Here is an 18653-nt window from a genome sequence, read left to right as displayed (position 1 = left end):
CCGCCTTATATTTCAAAAAACTTTGGGGGGTTGGATAAGGATTTTAAAAATATTTTCCTCCACTGTGACCTTTATAGATCTATAGAACCCCTATAACCCTTACAACCCTATATCCATACCTTGGATTGCACACATTTTCCTATATGACAACACGAATAATCTGGAACACAGTATGGTTTTAATGAAGAAGTAAATTCAGATGTTGCTGCCAAGCTTTCAACCTATATTAAGGTCATATCATCAGGCAAACTAATTTTAAATATGTCTATAAATTGATATAATTACTTTTTTTAATACCCGGTTTAAAATTTCTTTTAAGAACGACTCAGTGCCACCATTTTCCTCGATGCCTCTTCGCGCACCTTTTTTTATGTGAGAATTGCCTTACGAAGTGGCTGTACAGTAATACAACTAATGTTTCAGATTCATGAAGGACATATGCCGATATCTCTGATTCCTTCTGACAGAGTCGGCATGATTGTGTTTCTGCTTTGCCCATTTCCTTTTGGCGTTGGTTGCAAGGGTAGTGACCGGTATAGAGGTCAATAATTTTTCTCAAATCCTGCCTGTGAAAAAGAATAGTTGTTTGCAAGAACTTTTTGAAAATGGGAATGAACTTAGCCCATTTCATCACACCATCTTCCTACCGTATTTAAGGCGTTTTGAATCTGATTGGAGAAAGTGACTTTGAATTCCTTTTTTAGGATTGCTAGCAGATCATCTGTGTAATCTACGGTATGCATTAACTTGGTGAAACGAAAGATGAAAACGGAAATGTTAAGTAATTGAAGCAACAACTGCGAGATATGCAAAATAAACACATTCTTGCTTTTATTTTACCAGTGTACATTTCTTATAAAGTACAAGAAAAAGTTTTTCTTAAAGTATAAGAAAAATATGAGGTAGGAATTTATGTATATATGTCAGAAAATACAGACAAGAGGTAGATTTCACCGTAGGATGTGGGTCAGTCATTTTTACCTTATGAAAACCATTAAAGTAGAGAAATAGAACCTACCTTACAGGAAAAACCAGATTTTTTTTTTGAACTGAAAAACAATTACCAGATTAGAGTAGTATGGGGTAGAGCACGATAGAAAACTTTCCAGATTGTACGATAAGAAGTTTCAGATTGGAAAACAAACAACTAGCGGTTTATGTAGACATTGATTGTAGTGGTTAAATGGGCGTTCCATTTTAATTAGGTAGGCGGTAAGTTTATCTTAGTGTCAGGTGGTTCGAGTTTAAAATAAACTTGTAAACGGTGGAAGATCGAGGAGGGTCAAGCGAGTGATCAAGTGTTGGCTATCACGCAATGGCTCACTGACTTAAAGGCTAGATACCAGCTCACGCACATCTTTCTCAAATTCCCTCCGCTTCCCATCCCAGTTCCGCTCCTTTCATTCCCCGCAAACACATATCCTCCTTAGCTTCCCTTAAGTGGACACGCGAACTGCGGTAACCCATCTGAAATCTATTCCCTCCTTTCTATTTTCCCCTTCCTTCTCCATTCTTAAAATCAATTCAAAATGGTAGAAAACACTATGCATTTTTCTATTGAATTTTATTTTTATTTTTGACTAAACCAGATGCTAGTAAGTTGACGCCTTGTAGAATAATACATTTTTTCAGCGCTAGTTGAAGTTGGGCAGTTGATGTTTTTTTTCCGGATGCAGAAGCACGGATCATTGGGTTATTGGGAAAAATAAAACATTTTAAACTTAGCGACGGTCCTTCGAAATATCACGCCCGACTACTAAAAATTTATCATTTATAGTCGACGTGTAAAAGTAGAAGCATGCCATCACCTGTCTCCATAGTAAGAGTGGTTGTGGCAAATGCCATAAATATGTCACTATTGATAGATGGAAACTCCGTTGCCCTGGCTTCAACTTGTAAATGTTTGGGGGGGGGGGGTTAAAGACTCGGTAAACCCCATGAATCTGATTTAAGGCCTTAGTATTTTGTTCAAGTTGATGAATAGATAGAACCAAAGTTTTTCCCGTTACTGTAAGAATGTTAAGATTAAATTATTCATAAAAGTAAAACTTTTACATTTCAATATCTAGGTATTCACGCATTCATTTATGTTACGATTTGTTCACTCTATTAATTTTCCTCTTTGAACTGTGTGACAAAACTATTTTCCACAGTACTGTTCACACTCGAGTGCACACTCATAAATCTATACCGGCTGAGAGAAAAAAATCTGTCCCGTTTCTTTGTCGACTTTGACGCTGCTTATAATAATTCTGTCAAGTTCTGATTCTGAAGCTTGGACATTTTTTCAACATAATTTCTGAATATTTTAAGGCCAATTATCGACTGTTCAGTTTTTTGATGAAGATTGTCTATCTTGATTATTTACAGTGAACATGCGGTGTAAGGCAAGGATGTACAATACTATGAGCCCATTTTTATTTTTCATATTTGTTGACTTTGCTTTATGGTAATGACTATTTGCGACAGTTCCGCTCTACTCATAATATAAAGTTCCTACATGTGATAAATTGTGGCGTTGGCTTTCCGGAACTACAGCCCCTTCAGAAAAGTGTTTTTCAAAGGAGTAGGATCAACTTATGTGATAAATTGTCGCAAGGCCATCAAAACAACCGAGCTTTCCATGGCAAGGCAATTTTGACCAGAAAGCTAATGTCACTAAAACTACTTTATCATTACTCATCATCATGACCTACATATCTGGCTGATTTCTTAAACACGTGTCGTTATTTCGCCATCTTCAATCAGAAAACAGATTTCATCCACGAAAAGCGGGGACAAATAAAGATACCACCAACACATGCACGATACCCCTATCGAACCCATAAGAGAGATCCGACTTTACCAAATTCAGCCAGACCGTACATGGAAGACGCGAATTGCCGCGCGTCTGACAGAACAACACGCAAAGAATAACCAGACGAAATGATCAGTAACAACCAGAGGAGGAGACCACTTTACATGCAATCTGGGTGGGTTTTTTTGCGCAGGATTCTCACGGTATGTAAAGGTCAAGCTTTCTAATGAAGTTTACTTTTTGTCAAATCTAGCGAGCTTTGTACCCGTAAACTACACATGGAGTAAGTCTGCAAGGTCTTAATATATGATGATTCTAGCTTTAGTGAAATTACAACTCGTTCGTTTATTATTTCTATTGATTTTAGAAACTGGAAATCACAGTATATAACTCACAAAAGATCTAATCAAAATAGTTAAAAATCAACCAGTGAAAAAACATTCCAACTATCTTTTATCAAGTCAATCCACACAGTTTCAAACCATTTTGTACAAATAACTTGATATAGCTTTACATCTATTTTGTTCAGATAACTAAGCATTGAATAGACAAATTGGGAATTTTGCTTGTTTTTGAAATTGATGTTCGAACAGTTGTTTTTGAATTATAAGCCAGGAAGAGAAAGATATATAAACGAAACTATTCAATAAAACTTCAGAAAAGTTTTCTACAACATTTTGTGGTATAGTTCTGTCCGAGTTTCGTCTGTAAGACCTGGCTCTCCGGTCCTTTTCGATAGCTCACTTTATTTCCGTTCTTAACAACAGCTGAAATTATTGTTTGCTTCTGGCTCAGTTGCGCGTCATGTGTGCCAATACAGATATGGTTTGTTCATTAATTGGTTAAGACAAAATCATGCTGTATCTGTATGTTTATTTTTACGGTATTTCTTATCCCATGATCATCTTTAAGAAGCATGTGTGACCACTAAAACCTATAATTAATTTAATATAACACAACCCCAATTTTAACACTTGAAAGCTTTCTTAGTAAAGCACCACCTAGTTTCAATATATTTAAAAGTTATTTCCTTTTAGAAAACAACTATCATAAACAAACGGTTTAAATGAAAATGTACTTATTCAATAAAAAGGAATATGGCATTCGTCACCACTCTGATACCATCTATCACTCGATCTGACAAAACAATTTTATTGAGAAGGATGTGACATAGTATAAAACGTATTTATTTATGTTTCTCAATCGATCATTTGAAAAACTAACAATTTCTTGTTGACGGATTACAAGAAAGAAAGGTTTTCTCATTCGTCGAGAGAAGGAAATCAACCTTTTCGATTGTAGCAACATCCCTTAAAATAAAAGTGAAATAGCGTACAGAAAATATGTTTCGAATTCCAACATAGCGGACTAAGAAGACTCACTGGCACAAAAGACTTCCAGCGTCACGTTTGGCTACCCGGATGAGGCAAACGTGACGCTGGAAGTCTTTCTTCTTATCTATTACCAGGAGCACCGCCGTAAAACTGAATTGAAAAAACTCAGGAGCATAAAAGCTGCGCTTTCCCCTCCATTGTGTGATGGTCCATGGATAGAGGATTTCATCAGCAGAATCTGTCTTCAATCTGCTTCAGTACGACCACTAGAGCTAAATAAATAAGTGGAAGCTTGCGATCCCCTAGAACTTCCGTTTTCCCCATTGGGGTTATAGCATGCACTCAACAAACCAACAACAACGACTAGATCCACTACAGTATGCTCCATAACATGTCAGACAGCACGAAAATAATGCTACTAAACTTTTTAATAATAGTTGATCAAACAAAACATTTCACAAACAATGGAATAGAACTTATTTCAATCCATAAAAATAAAAACCAGCAGAAACCTTTCCTCTTATAGGCCTATAGCACTAGTGTCCTGCGTCCAAAAAACTTAGAAAAGGATGATCAAGAACAGGATCAATTGATGGTTTGAACACAATACCGGCGTTGCCCGGCTGGGGGCTCATGGGGGCTCTCTGGGCGGGTTGGCACCGGATCCGGGGAGAGTATGGTGCTTTCGATAAACTGTTTGCTCTCCAAGAGGATTCTGTCAAAATGTTAGTTATGTAAGGAAAAAAATGGTTGAGTCTTTGGGGGCCTCCTTGTTGAGGTCAAACATTGAAAATATTTTTGTCCCAAAAAGGTGATCGATTTGACCATACATTTATGGGCATGGATGGCAATGTCTCAGGATCTTTTTCTTCAATCTCCTGTGATATACACACAAAGAACTTCCCCATTTTTCTTTTCACCAGTACAACTGGACTAGGATATTCGGATGTCAAGTATTGTGTAATTCCATCTTCTAGCCATTACCTCGACTCTCTTTTCTACAGTTTCTCTCTCTACCGGAGCCAATCGTCGTGGTCTATGACTAACCGGCATATCGTCTGTCAGCACCAGTCTTAGCTTCACATTTTTTGTCGGCATCTCACGGTATTGTTCTTTCAAATTATGAATCATGCTACTGAATTTCGGAAGACCAACATCTAAATCCATGATACGTCTTGATTTATGCAATAGATTTTGAATTCGTCGTCTTCTTTGTTTTTCTTGATACCCACGATTCATCCTCCTTTTTTTACGTAGAAGCAACATAGGAAATAAATGGTTTTTCTACTAACTCTAATAATAAATAAATAATAAAAATTCATTTAACAGGTACATATACCCTGTTCTCCTTGGGTTCGATATCACGTTTTTTAGCCTTGCAAAGGAGATATCACGAAAAAGAGTTCTAGAAAACGTAAAAGTGAGTATGTCCTTGGAATACTTTAAAGTAAGGCAACTTTGGAGAAATACCCTAAAATTTTGACGGAAACGTCATTGTACGAACTACAATTGAGCATTTCCAAAAATACATGGGTTTTGCCATTTCTTATTTTTTGGCTATTGTGTATTCGGAAGCGAGAATTTTTCGGCGGAAATGTTATCTTGTGTAAAATTTAATGTCGTTGGGAAATAAAGGTCAGATTTGTGCTTTAATGACACAAAAGTTGAGAAATAACGATTTTATGTAAAAAAATCTGATTTTAAACTAAAATCACAAAAACGTAATATCTCAGGAAAGAGGGAAGGTAGAAACCTCGTTCTGGTGGTACTGAACTACGTTTTATTTAGTGAATCCAATATGGCAGTTAGTTACTGTTGCAGTAACCGTAACTAAATGAAAAGCATATCAGCAAGATGTTGATTAGGAAATAAAAACATAATGTAAATCACCAACCTGAGTTCTTTGTCAGCTGATAACATAAAGCAAAGTTATTGAATTGAACATTAAAACATTGACACAAACTCAAGAGCCAGACGGATTTCCTGGAAAAAATGAACGTGCCTCGTTCATCGACAGCAGTTTTTTTTCAACGAAATGAAAATTTTTTGAGCCTTCCAGAAGCGCAATCTAAAAAGCTGGGTATGCAGCTGTAAGCTAATTGAATGTGGAACTTTTGAGGGAATTTGCAAAACCCCTGGAGTTTTTAGTTATTAACAGTTACCAAACATTTGTCACCGAAAGTTTCTCACTGAAGATGGCGCAATACCGAAACGAGTTTGAATCTCAAACAAAAAAACCGCGAGTGAAGACAGACCCAATAAGTGGTCGTGTGCAGGTTCAACATGAGTTCACCTACCACACCCAAACCCATCATCTACTTTTGTTAGATTTTTATGGCATGAGCGTGCTTTGGGGGGGGGGGGTCTGTCTTCGGCTTCGATACATCCTTTGTGGATTGTAGTTAATTAACGTTGTTATGAAATGTGAAGACCTGGATTACTTTATTATCGCCCCAATGACGGATTTAGAAGAAGAACCAATCGACTCTCCGAGATATGCGTCTCTCTCTCTCTTTCTCTCGCTATTAAACACCCATTTCCTTTATTTTAAACCTACAGCATCAGAAGTGGCAGCTTTGTTGATATAAATATAAGTATACAGACAAGTAAGGTTTACAGAAAGTTTGCTCAATGTGCTATCTGAAGAGTTTGGAGAAATGTGTCTACCACTTGGTCTGTCAAATTCAAATTGAATTAAGATTTAAACACTTTGACCCAAAAAATACCCTCAGAACGCATATGGTGCGTGGCATACCGAAATGATCCAAATTGATTTGTTCTCTCATTTCTACACTGCTCTGAATGTTTTCGTTAGGTAAACGAATTTATAATTCCAAATAACATAGAAATCACGGTAATTGGATTACAAAACTTTTAAATGAAAAATAAAACAAAATTAAGTATCTAAGTCATTCGGTTGTAGATTTACCTAAAATTTTTGTCTAAGATCGCAATTTTTATATAATATTTTTTTATTTTGCAAATCTTCTTTTCCGTTATAAAACCTTGCTAGACATGAAATTCTAAAAAAATAATGAAAAATCATAGATTTTTTGGTTTGGGTTTTATTTAAAAGTTTTATAAACGAATTAGCGTGAAGAGTACGTTGGTGGTAGGAACGGTTATGGAGTTAACATGGCGCTCATCACTGTAAGCTGATGTTCCGGGTTCGAATTCAGCGGCCTTGAATTCAACAAATGAACAATATACTTACACATGCCCTTGGGGTTGAGATGGGAAGTTGTGTCCGAGTGGATCGAAGTCACGATAGCTCAAGTCAAGATAAGCAGCGGCGTATTTAGCCGAAGATCGTGTGTTCGAATCCCGCTTGTGACACTGGCTTTTTTATCTCAACCAAAACCTTAATTAATTGAAACGTTAATTCTGATGTTACAGATTATAAACACGTTTACGGAACTAAAATAGAGTAGTATATATAAATAAATTTGGATCATTTGTATTTGGTTGAAAATGTAAATGAGTATGCTTCATGTTCTAGAAGGTAGAATCATGCAGTTTATCTATGGTAATTTTCAAAAATTTGAAGTACCATTAATTTAAGGATGCATCATAAATAATAAAACCGGCCTCTCTTTTTGTCTAGTTTGGTCGTAGTAATTTATAAAATTAATAATATTTAATAAAAAGTAATTAATACTATATTGTATTTTTATGTGAGAATTGCGGATTTTGAGCTCACCTACAAATAATCATGACGGACACATGATGGTTTAAATATTTATATTTTCATCATTTAAACATTTTGGCAGAAATATTCGATGTTTAAGGGGTGAGACCGTTTATGAATTTAACAATCCTTGTCATCATGGGGCTTTCAAAGGTGACTCGTTTTTTCTCTTCATTTGACTTTTTTGTCGGTTTCTTAAGTAGGCACGGTTTAGGTGGTTTCATCATACTGACAGCACTCGTTTGTATATTTTCCTGTGGTCGATGGCTTGTTTTAGCGAGGCTTATCCCGGACTTATCGCCGATCCCGCCGATCCGAATCATCTTCGCCTTTTTGCACAACTGCCGACCTGAGCTGGAACTGTCTTCGCTCATGGAGTCGTTTTTCCTCGAGTATCTTAGGGTGTGAGCGGCGTTTAAAAGGTCCACGTCTCTTACTTTGCTCCTCCGTTGTTTCACAGTCTTCCTCATAGTGACGAATGTGACGCGTGACGGTGAACTCTCTCCGTAACCTTTGTAATGGGCTTTAACGAAGCCGAGATAAGACGTGAATGGGAGGAGGACTTTCATTTTGAGACTTTTGGGAATGTGTTTGGACGTGGGATCGTCTTGCCTCATCTTCAACAAATAAGAGTCAGTAGGTGACGACAGCTTGTTTCGCAATTTTTTGTTGGACTTCTTGCCGTAACTGGAGTGATGTGCGAGCCGAAAGGGAATCGATTGTGATTTGAGATAGCAATGAACGTCGTTGAGCTGAAAAAATAGTTTTTCGTTTAATACTAAATAGTTAATAACAACCACAATTAATATCGAACACTTAGATTTGTTCTAAAAAACAACTTACCATTTTTTAAACGGAGAATTTAGAAATGTATGTTGGTGTTTTTCTTGACCGAAATATTTAGTGAATTTTTCGTTGGTTAGCAACAGCTTTAGAAATTTATATTAAATTTTTTATTTAAAACAAAACATATGATATATGTTTTTGCCTTTATATTAAATTGACTTTACTTACTTTTTTGTACATTCATGTATATTCATACATTATAGTTTTAGTAAATGGCCTATTGGAAAGCAACCATCCATCAATAGGTTTTAAAAATGGATTAGGTTTGCCTATAATAACTATTCACTTTATTTTTTCCTCAACCTTTCGATTGGGTGTAAAATTTTAATAAATTTGATTTTTTAAATGACACCTAAAATGAAACCCAGTGGGTTTAATTAAGTAATGTAAACCAAATATTAAAATATAATCAAAAATTTAAATATTATATAATAAATTTCAAAAACAAAAATTTTCCTTTTTAGTTACTTTTCAGGAACTTGCGTACTTACTTACTCACCTAAATCTCTTTACTGTACATTTGACCGACCAATATTAGAATATAACAGTGCTGTATGGTCGGCAATCTATGGTAAATATATACACAGTTTAGAAATTGTGTTATACAGCTTCTAAAATCAAATTTGTTTGAAACCCGCACGAATACATCCCAATTTTAAAGAAAATGTGTCTGCTATCACTTGAAAACAGAAGAATGTACCTAGATGTTATTATTGTTTATTAGCAAATGGCAGGATGGATAGTCATAAATTATTGGAATGTATAAACTTTAATGTTCTTAGGCTCAATATGAGAAACTGTAATTCATTTAATACAAATATAGCAGTGACAAACTTTATGAACATATTACAATTAATTAAGGTTTTTAGTTGGGATAAAAAAGTCAATGGAACGAGCGGATCGAGGTCACGATAACTCAAGTGGTAGAGCAGCGGCGTATCTAGCCGAAGATCGTGGGTTCGAATCCCGCTCGTGCCATTGACTTTTTTATCTCAACTAAAAACCTTAATTAATTGTAATATATTAATTGGTCAAGCGGACCACGAAATTAGTGAATTTAATGATTTAAAATGAAGTATACTTCACTAAAGCTCTCCGTGGCCATTTCATTTGTCGTCGAGAATCCAATCCGATTACACGACATTTGAAAAATGGCAAAAAGGAGGGAAAATTCAAAAGGTGGGGTTGAGATGGGAAGTTGGTGTCCGAGTGGATCGAGGTCACGATAGCTCAAGTGGTAGAGCAGCGGCGTATTTAGCCGAAGATCGTGGGTTCGAATCCCGCTCGTGCCATTGACTTTTTTATCCCAACTAAAAACCTTAATTAATTGTAACATATTAATTGGTCAAGCGGACCACGAAATTAGTGAATTTATGAACATAGTTCTTGTAACGGTTTAATGACCGAAGGGAACCCACTGGTCTTTTGGCAGCATATTAAAACTAAAAGACGTTATTGTAAATTACAGTAAGTTAATTCATTGTAATGATTATAAGTATAAAATGTATAATTGTAGGAAGTCCCTGTACATATTTTACATGTGTTTTTCAATACCTAATGTTTTCTGAACTGATTTTGAAAATGGTTTTTGCCTTTTTTCGTAAAAATCAAATGAACTTATTGAATATACAAATAAAAATGAGGGTAAACATTGACAAAAATCCTTTTTTAACTTTTTAACCAATTAAAAAAATCCTTTTCTTACTAATTGAAAAACTCATTTTTTAAATTTTACCAAATTAAACAACTCATTTTTTAACTTTTAGCAAGTTAAAAACACTGTTATAACAACGTTTGAAACTCTTTTTATTGAGCTATTAGATGGTTAATTATATTTGTTTTGTTTTTACATAGATTATAAAAATAATATGAAAGGATCGTATTAAATGAGATTAGGTGTACAACTTTTTCAATAGTTTTTGCCATTTTTTCTAAAAATTAAAGGAACTTTTGATCCTATAGGCTCTGCCTTCCTCTTCTATACCTACTCAATGATCGCGACAGCGACTGTTCAGGATAGACTCTCCGTGGACCCGGCAGTGTTCTTTTACAGAGATATGCTGAGATGGAACGCCTCGAAAAACGGTGGTTGTCATCTGAATACTGGGATCTTACATTTTGTCTCACCTCAGACCGACTTAGCGCGTTGTGTCCAGGTGGCACTGTGAGAGTGTTTTCAACACCAATGGGCTGGGTCGTCCGAGAAGCTTAAGCGAGTTAAGAACACTGAACGGTGGACCTCCAAGAGTCAGCACATGGACATTGCTTTTGGGCCAAAACCCGCGCAGGTGTCTCGTTTGTACAGGTAGTTTGCTCAGTGAATCACATCTGATCAAAGAGTGTGACCTTGGCCCTTACAAAGACCGAGCAGTTGGTACTCTGGCGATCTGTCAAAAGATGGTCTTTCCTCACATATAAAAATTTAAATACATGTGCATGTGCATATTTAATTGTATCTATATATAATGTAATGCGTAATTGATGAGTTTCTCTAAAATTTAATCTTCCAAACTTAAATTTTGTCGTATATTATCTTAGAAGTGAACATAACAAACGTTTCATTTACCAGATTTATGTCAATAGTTTGTAATCGCCGATTTAGCATTTACTAATATCTGAAATTATTTATATTTCAAAGATAATTTCAATATAAAAATAAATTAGTGAAAAGAAACTTATCAGTTAAAGACAATTCATTTTCCATATAAATAAAAAGCTAGCTAAACCGATGACGATAAAATAACAGAACAAAAAACGGTAGATGATAAAGATATGAGCAAGTTGTCTAAGGTTGACATCAAACTGAAGAAAATATTCTTCCAATATGGAAATCCCATAATTGAAAACAACGGATTGATATAAAGAAGCTTGATATTTATTCCAGTCACGGGACATGGTATTTGTAATGCAATACCGTTCGACATACCACAAGGATAATCGTTAAGAGGATTTTTTTTTAATTGTTTGAACTTTGGGCAAAATATTGTAGTGAAACAAATTGTTAATGGTCCCTTGGACAGGGATCCTGTCAACTATGCTTGATCATGTAAATCGTAGCTACTGACCCTACTATCTTTGATCAACGACATGGAGCGATCATTTCTTAAAGGAATTTCTTCCATGTAGATTAATGTTTTCGGTACAATGCTCTAGGTGACCTACTCTAACTTCTAGCACAACCGTGATATTATTATTTGATATATCAGGTAATGTTTTTTATTGGGTAAATCAACGATATTTCATATCAAACTAGTCGATATTTTATACTTTGGTTGAAAGGAATTTGTTGAAAAAATGCCTGTTTTGTTTACTCCGTCGTTAACAAATGACAATGTTTCCACGTTCAATCCTTGAATAGTAAACAAAGTCATTTTTCTTCCCCATTATTACTACCGACGAGAACGAATCTTAATAAACCAATATCAATCATGCTGCACAAACAAGTGAAAAATAAAAGTCGTTCGGTCTTCTCTAGATAAAGTAAAACCGTACATTGAAACTATTTTATAATAATAACAGTCAGTGCTTCGAAACACGTTTCTAAAGTTCAACAATTCCTAAACATTAAAAAAAAAACAGTAGTGTTCTTTTACAATTCTCAATACCACAAACTCATGATAAGAATAGATTAAATAATTAAAACCTACAGGCGGCGCCGATGGTCGCAACGGTTTAGGCGTTGACACGGCGCTCATCACTGTAAGGTGAAGGTACCGGGTTCGAATGCAGGGCCGCTCGATACTTATTTACTTACAAAAGGGCTTTTTTTTCAAAAACACCGGCACCCTGAGGGTATATATGACCTCTGCTGTTGCGAACCTTCGTAAAATAATAATAATAATAATAATTAAAACCTACACCAATTCAAACCTGCATTCGGTATTAACAATTCTTTAGAATTGATAAAACAATTAAAGAACATAAATATACCTAACAACTGTGTTACAATGTCATTTGATATTACTAATTTATTTACAAATGTCATTTTTAAAGAATGTACTAAACTAATAAAACAAAAACTTACGGAGAACATCATTAACGAATTTGTACAAAATAATAATATAGTAGACCTCTTATATGCCTGCTATTTAATTTTTGTAAATTTAATAATAATCTTTATGGTATGAAATGGTTACCAATGGGGTCTCCATTATCCACACTTTGTGCTGAATTATTCATGGATAACTTTCAAAAAAAAATTCAAATCAACTAACAAATTAATTTATCTGCCCTGTTATGGAAACGCTATATAGACGGTATTGTATATTGGGTACAGTAGAAAATCTAAAAGAATTCCTCCAAATAATTAATTCTTTAGACCTTAGTATAAGGGGGAGTCGGTGGCCGCAACGGTTTAGGCGTTGACACGGCGCTCATCACTGCAAGGTGAAGGTACCTGGTTCGAATCCAGCGGGCCCTGTATTCGAACCTGACATACTTACAAAAGTTTTTTTATCCCGACACTCCGAAGGTTCATATAATCTCGAAGTTGAATACCCTCGAAAAACACGTACACCCAAGTATAAATATTACATTGGAAATAAATAAAGATGATGATTTAAACTTTTTACACTTAAAAAATTGAACTCAACTCCAGACACTATGGTACCAGCAGATTGGATCGTAGACCATATGTTGAAACTACCATTGACACCTGCTAATTATAAAAAAAGTAAAATAAAATAAATTAAAACCGTAGCTAAAAAGAATTTCAAGAAATATTTATCGATAGTTTTCTAGTAAGAAGAATAAAAAATTAACTTTAAAAAAGTAACAATTGGACTCAGCCACCCCACCAAAAACAAATCATTACGATGCTTCTCATACATTGGCGAACAATCAGAAAAAGTGGGTAAAATTCTTAAACGACAAGGTTTTAGAGTAGTACTGTCTGTGCTTATCTCCCAAGAGGAAAGATCAGGATTATGGTAGCAACCTTTGCTCAAACCACGCTTCCTTGACTGCAGGGAGTAGATAATAATGTATTACTTTAACATTTAACTAATGCAATAATCTAATTATACACTTATATAATCTAATTATATCTAATTATGTACATATTACCCAGGTACAAAAATATTATTTCTAACTCAAATATTTTTTTTATTCTAGTCTATTTTCTTTTATTCATATATCTTTTATCTTCCCTGACCATTTTGTAAGATACGTCTCTCCAATACTTGTCAATTTTGACAAGTATTGAGGGAGAATATGCCCGGAGGCGGTGGGGGCCCGGGCCCCTCAAATCCAGACCAGGGAAAAAGACTAATCAAGACCCCGGAATGGAACTGACACCGGAAGTCCAAAAAATCGAATCCCTGCAGGATATTATGAAATTAAACTGGATCTGCAATGATCCATCCAGCAAGAAAAGGAGACTGATTAAGGACACCTCTAATGCATTTAACAAGGTCTTAATTTTACGTAGGGAGGAGATACAAAGACGCAATACGATCAGCCGTGCCGATACGAGTTCTAAATACGAGTTTTATAAAACCGATTTGGCATCGAAGAATTAGGTCCATTCTTTGGCTTCGTCGAGGGTGAAAATGGAAATGTAGAAAACGTACTAATGCTGATCGGGAAATAGATTTTTCAAGACAAAAGAATAAAGGAAAACGCGATTCTTCAAATCCAAGTTACCGATAGAAATAGAATAAAAATTACTACTGCTACTAGAGAAATGGCGAACTACCTGGTAGTATATTTCAGCATGAAAAGTTGAACGTTTATTTTCCGGACTTCGCAGTTAAATAAAAGGGAGCAATTAGGGATGTAGACCTCAGCCTTAGTGAAAGTGAAATCCTCTGTAACACGAAATGAAGTATTCGGCCACTGGGAAATAAAAGACTAAAAATTACGAGAATCTAGGAGAGCAAGTAAGAGTTTCTCCCATATAGGTATGACGGCTACTATAAGATACGCCCATATGGTCCCCAAGTTAGACAGTGGTTAAATTGTTTGAGGTTTGACTAAAGCTTACAATGCAGAGGAAAAATGGGGTACCTTAGTGAACATCACCAAATTTAGGAGTGCACAACAATTGAACATTGCAAGAACACCACGTATCCAACAGCAAAGACTGTGAAATTTATAAGCAATTAAAAGAAGAAAATATTGCTCAAGTTTCTGAGAAGTTTTTTGCATTTGTGGTTTCTAACAACAAATTCAATCTACTAAGTAGCTTACCGGATAACTGGGAGGGGAAATTTCCTCCTCAAACTACCTCTTTTGACTCTGACCCTGAGCTGCAGAAACGACGGCAACACAAAGGAACTATAATTAAAACAAACAAACCAAAGCAACCTTCCGGTTAAGAAAATGGGGTAGGACATACGAACAGTGAACGCATTTCTTCTTACTTCCCCTCCCAGCCGATTCGCCAAAATCGACATTCATTAACCGATACAGAGGAATATACTACCTAATCGGGATCTTTAACCCAAGTGCTACGAACAAATCGTCATTAGCTAACTAAAACAGGATTCATTGACTAGATTGTTCTCACGTTGTATAATTTGGCGCTTAAAATGCTAGAGAAAAGATACAAACCTCTACCCCAATACTAATGACACTTACCATTTTATAATAATGTTAGTTCCTTTAATAGAAACAAGCATGAATTGGGCATAGTTACAAGAAGGGAAGGCGGCGATGTCATTCTATTGACCGAAAGTTGGTTAGATCCAAAACTCCGATATCACTTCCCCGACTATTCCATGATCCGCTGTGATGGGGGGAGTGCTATCCTCGTTCATAAGTTTATTACATTTTTTTTTCGAATTACAGATGTTACAAACCCATATGAAGGGATCATCCAGATCACTGCCATTAAAAATCCGACAAAAACCGATTATTTTACGTCGTTTTAAATACAGCCCAATCACTCCATGAATGCAGCGGAGTTAGAATTCCTCCTAGGACAATTTCACCATCCTGCCATAATTGTCAGTGACTTGAATGCTCATCAAGTTTGGGGATGTTCTTTCCGCGACTCTACAGGGTCTTCATTAATAAATGTGATTAATGACGTGGGAATGAGAATGTGTTTCCTTATTGACGGATCCCCAACTTTGATAGTTAAACCGAGTAACAGACCTTCAGCTCCCGACATATCACTAACCACTGCTGACCTCTTCCGCTTGGTATCTCGGTCGGTACTACCATATATATAATATCGGGTCGGATCATAGCGTCATAAACATGGCACTAGAAACTCCCTCTAAACACCCGACAGTTAGGCCCACCTTCCGAAGACAACGAAGGAAAGTCAGGTTTGCTAAATGGGGCGATTACGCAAATTATATCGAAAAAAGAATGGATTTGAGTCCACCACATGGTTATCGAGACTTCATTTCTATAATTCCCTACGTTTTGGTGGGATGAAGAGTGTAAAGCAACGTGGGAACTGAAATAGCTACTGTTCATGTAGTATAAGGACCAATTTAACTTAATTCATAGCGGCACAAAAAGCCGCTCAGTGCCGGAAAAAATTCAATGAGAAACGAAGACAAAGCTGGGAAAGTTTCTGTATTTACTTAAGTAGGGAAACAAGTATCAGTTACGTTTGGTCCAAGGTCAGGCGCATTGCTGGGACCAGTAAATCCCATAGCCCTATGGATGAGACAGTTATGTGGGATTTCCTTTTCTCATTGACCCCGACGACTGTATCAGAAAACATTGGCTCGTTCGAATTTTCAGATGATTCGTAAACTGGGATAGATATGCCTTTCAGTATTTCACAACAGAATGCTGCTATCCCATTGAGTTACGTACATCCCCTGGTTTGGATGGAATAGGTTATAACCTATGCTTTGAAATCTACAATCCAACGCGAAAGGACTTTTAGTTATGCTTTTCAACAAATCTTGGTTTAAAGGGAAGATGATAGAAGAATGGACCTCTCATTTAATAGTCCCCATAAGAGAACCAGGAAAACCATTAGAGCTCCCATCCTCCTATCGCTCAATCGCGCTCATGTCCTCCATATGCAAAACTTTTGAAAGAATTATTAGTTATTAAAAAGTGCATTTAAATAAAATTTGTTCTGAACAGGGTGCTAGTCTACGAGTTGGTGAACTCATGCTGAACCGGCATTGGGTTACTTATTGGATACATATTCACTCGCGGGGTTATTGAATTCCTGAAACGCGTTTCGGCATTGTGCCATCTTCAGTGAGGAACATCACTCTTTTTGAACCGCCATTAACAAGTTTCAGCCGTATGCCTGCTAAGCATGAGTTCACCGACTCGCAGACAGTGCGAAATATTGGACAGGATGAAATAAAAAAAAACAGTAAGATGACGTTAAGTATTTTGAAAAATTGGTGAAAAACACATCGCGAATATTGTTCAAATGAGCTAATAAACTACTTTTTATCCTTACAAAGACAATTTTTCATTTATGCGCATTAATTTTCTAGGTTCCATCTAAGTTTTCAACTACAAATTAAAACTCTCTCTCTCTCTCTCTCTCTCTCTCTCTCTCTCTCTCTCTCTCTCTCTCTCTCTCTCTCTCTCTCAATCTCTCTCTATCTATCTTGCGAATTAAGTCGATTAAAAAAATTATTTTCTCGTAATTTCATAGTCCGAACCTACTGAATGATCTCGTTGGATAATGTAGCTGAAATAATCTTAACAGAAGACTTAATGCGGCTGTAGGAAAGGCGCGTGGAGCTGTGAAGGAAGTGACGGTTTAAATCATTTATGTTATTTAGGGGATGGCACTCTAGAAAATTTATTGTTTGAAGTGCTATTTGTGAGAACGAATTGAAGAGCTAAAGGTTTAAACGATAAAGGAACTTTAATCCTTTGTTTAGAATTAATTTACCAGAGCGTAATTCAGTTGTATGTTTTACTTCGAAGAGGAGGGGAGGCCTTGGTCGATTGACAAATACAATATAATGAAGAAGATTGAGAGTTTCGGAGGTGAAGGGGGCACCGAGAAGGTCGTGGAGTAAGTTCTCTGTTTGACAAAAGGAGATAAACCGGCAATTAGATGGAAGGGAGTATGTAAGGAACAAAGTTAGAACACCGGAGAGGGAAAATAAGGGCGAGACTGTGAATGGGAAGGGGAGAGAACAAGGGCTGGATCCACACTTAGTCTCCTAATTACCAGCCTATCATCACCCACTTAGAATAACAATAAACATCTCATCGACACTAATCTCTCATTTTCAGGCTCATCGATATTTTGAAACAGTAAATCCTACGCACGCCTTTGCTTTGCCCTCTTTTATGCTCATATCGCCAAATCTAATGCTTATAAGCAATTAAATACAAAATATCAAAATAGTTGATTATGAGATTGACAAATGATTAGTATCGGATTAATATTTCATGTTTGTACTCATTCGGTCAAAATAATTTACTCTTATTTTTTGGTTCTTCTATATGCCTATATGTATATGCCACTCAAAAATCAATAAAAATATCTCGCCGTACTATGCATAAATTTTTTAAATATATATCAAGACCTAAAAAAACAAAATCAGACACTCGTATTTTGTTTTTATTACAAACTATATGTTTATTATCGTTATGATCATTACAACATACTTATTTTAATGTAAACCAAATTAAGTGAGTTAAGATTTCCATCAGTTTTAATGCAAATTATTTAATTATGATGGTTTGAAAGGAAATTCACCAAAACACTGGAAATTCATTGAGTAATGGATTAAAATTTAACTTACATTTTATTACTTGGTTTTGTTCTTAATGACGCGTAGTACTTCCTATGGTCGCGTCGAAGGCCTTAAGTCTCCTAGGTATCGAGTAATGAACGACCGGATTTTGTCTTGTGAAACAGGATCTCATTCCTCAACAAAAGCAGTTTAGAGCTATTCAGGGATTGTTGGAGGCGGCGAACGATGTCTAACCCTTCTCTTTATCATTTCCCATAAGTGGTCTATAGGATTTCGCCAGGGGAACGTACTGGTCAATTCATTGTGATAATTCCTACATCCTCCAAGTAATGGGTGACAAC

General features: G+C 35.9%; 2 protein-coding genes across 2 annotated transcripts in view; one reads left to right on the top strand and one right to left on the bottom strand.

The window, feature by feature from the left end:
• LOC106669211 (carbonic anhydrase-related protein 10) overlaps positions 1 to 18653 on the top strand; it is a 494173-nt gene that overhangs the window by 58372 nt on the left and 417148 nt on the right. The gene's annotated exons all lie outside the window — the stretch shown is intronic.
• Positions 7870 to 8746, bottom strand: LOC106669212. The gene is made up of 2 exons (XM_014398529.2): positions 8663 to 8746; positions 7870 to 8571 (listed from the first exon to the last, which is right to left on the bottom strand). Exons 1-2 carry the CDS (start codon positions 8663 to 8665, stop codon positions 7915 to 7917), a joined length of 660 nt encoding a protein of 219 aa, XP_014254015.1. The 5' UTR covers positions 8666 to 8746; the 3' UTR covers positions 7870 to 7914.

The sequence above is a fragment of the Cimex lectularius genome, unplaced genomic scaffold (genome assembly GCF_000648675.2).
Source record: "Cimex lectularius strain Harlan isolate CLEC.00 unplaced genomic scaffold, Clec_2.1 scaffold28, whole genome shotgun sequence".
NCBI lineage: Eukaryota > Metazoa > Arthropoda > Insecta > Hemiptera > Cimicidae > Cimex > Cimex lectularius.
This window is presented reverse-complemented; position numbering and strand designations above follow the sequence as displayed.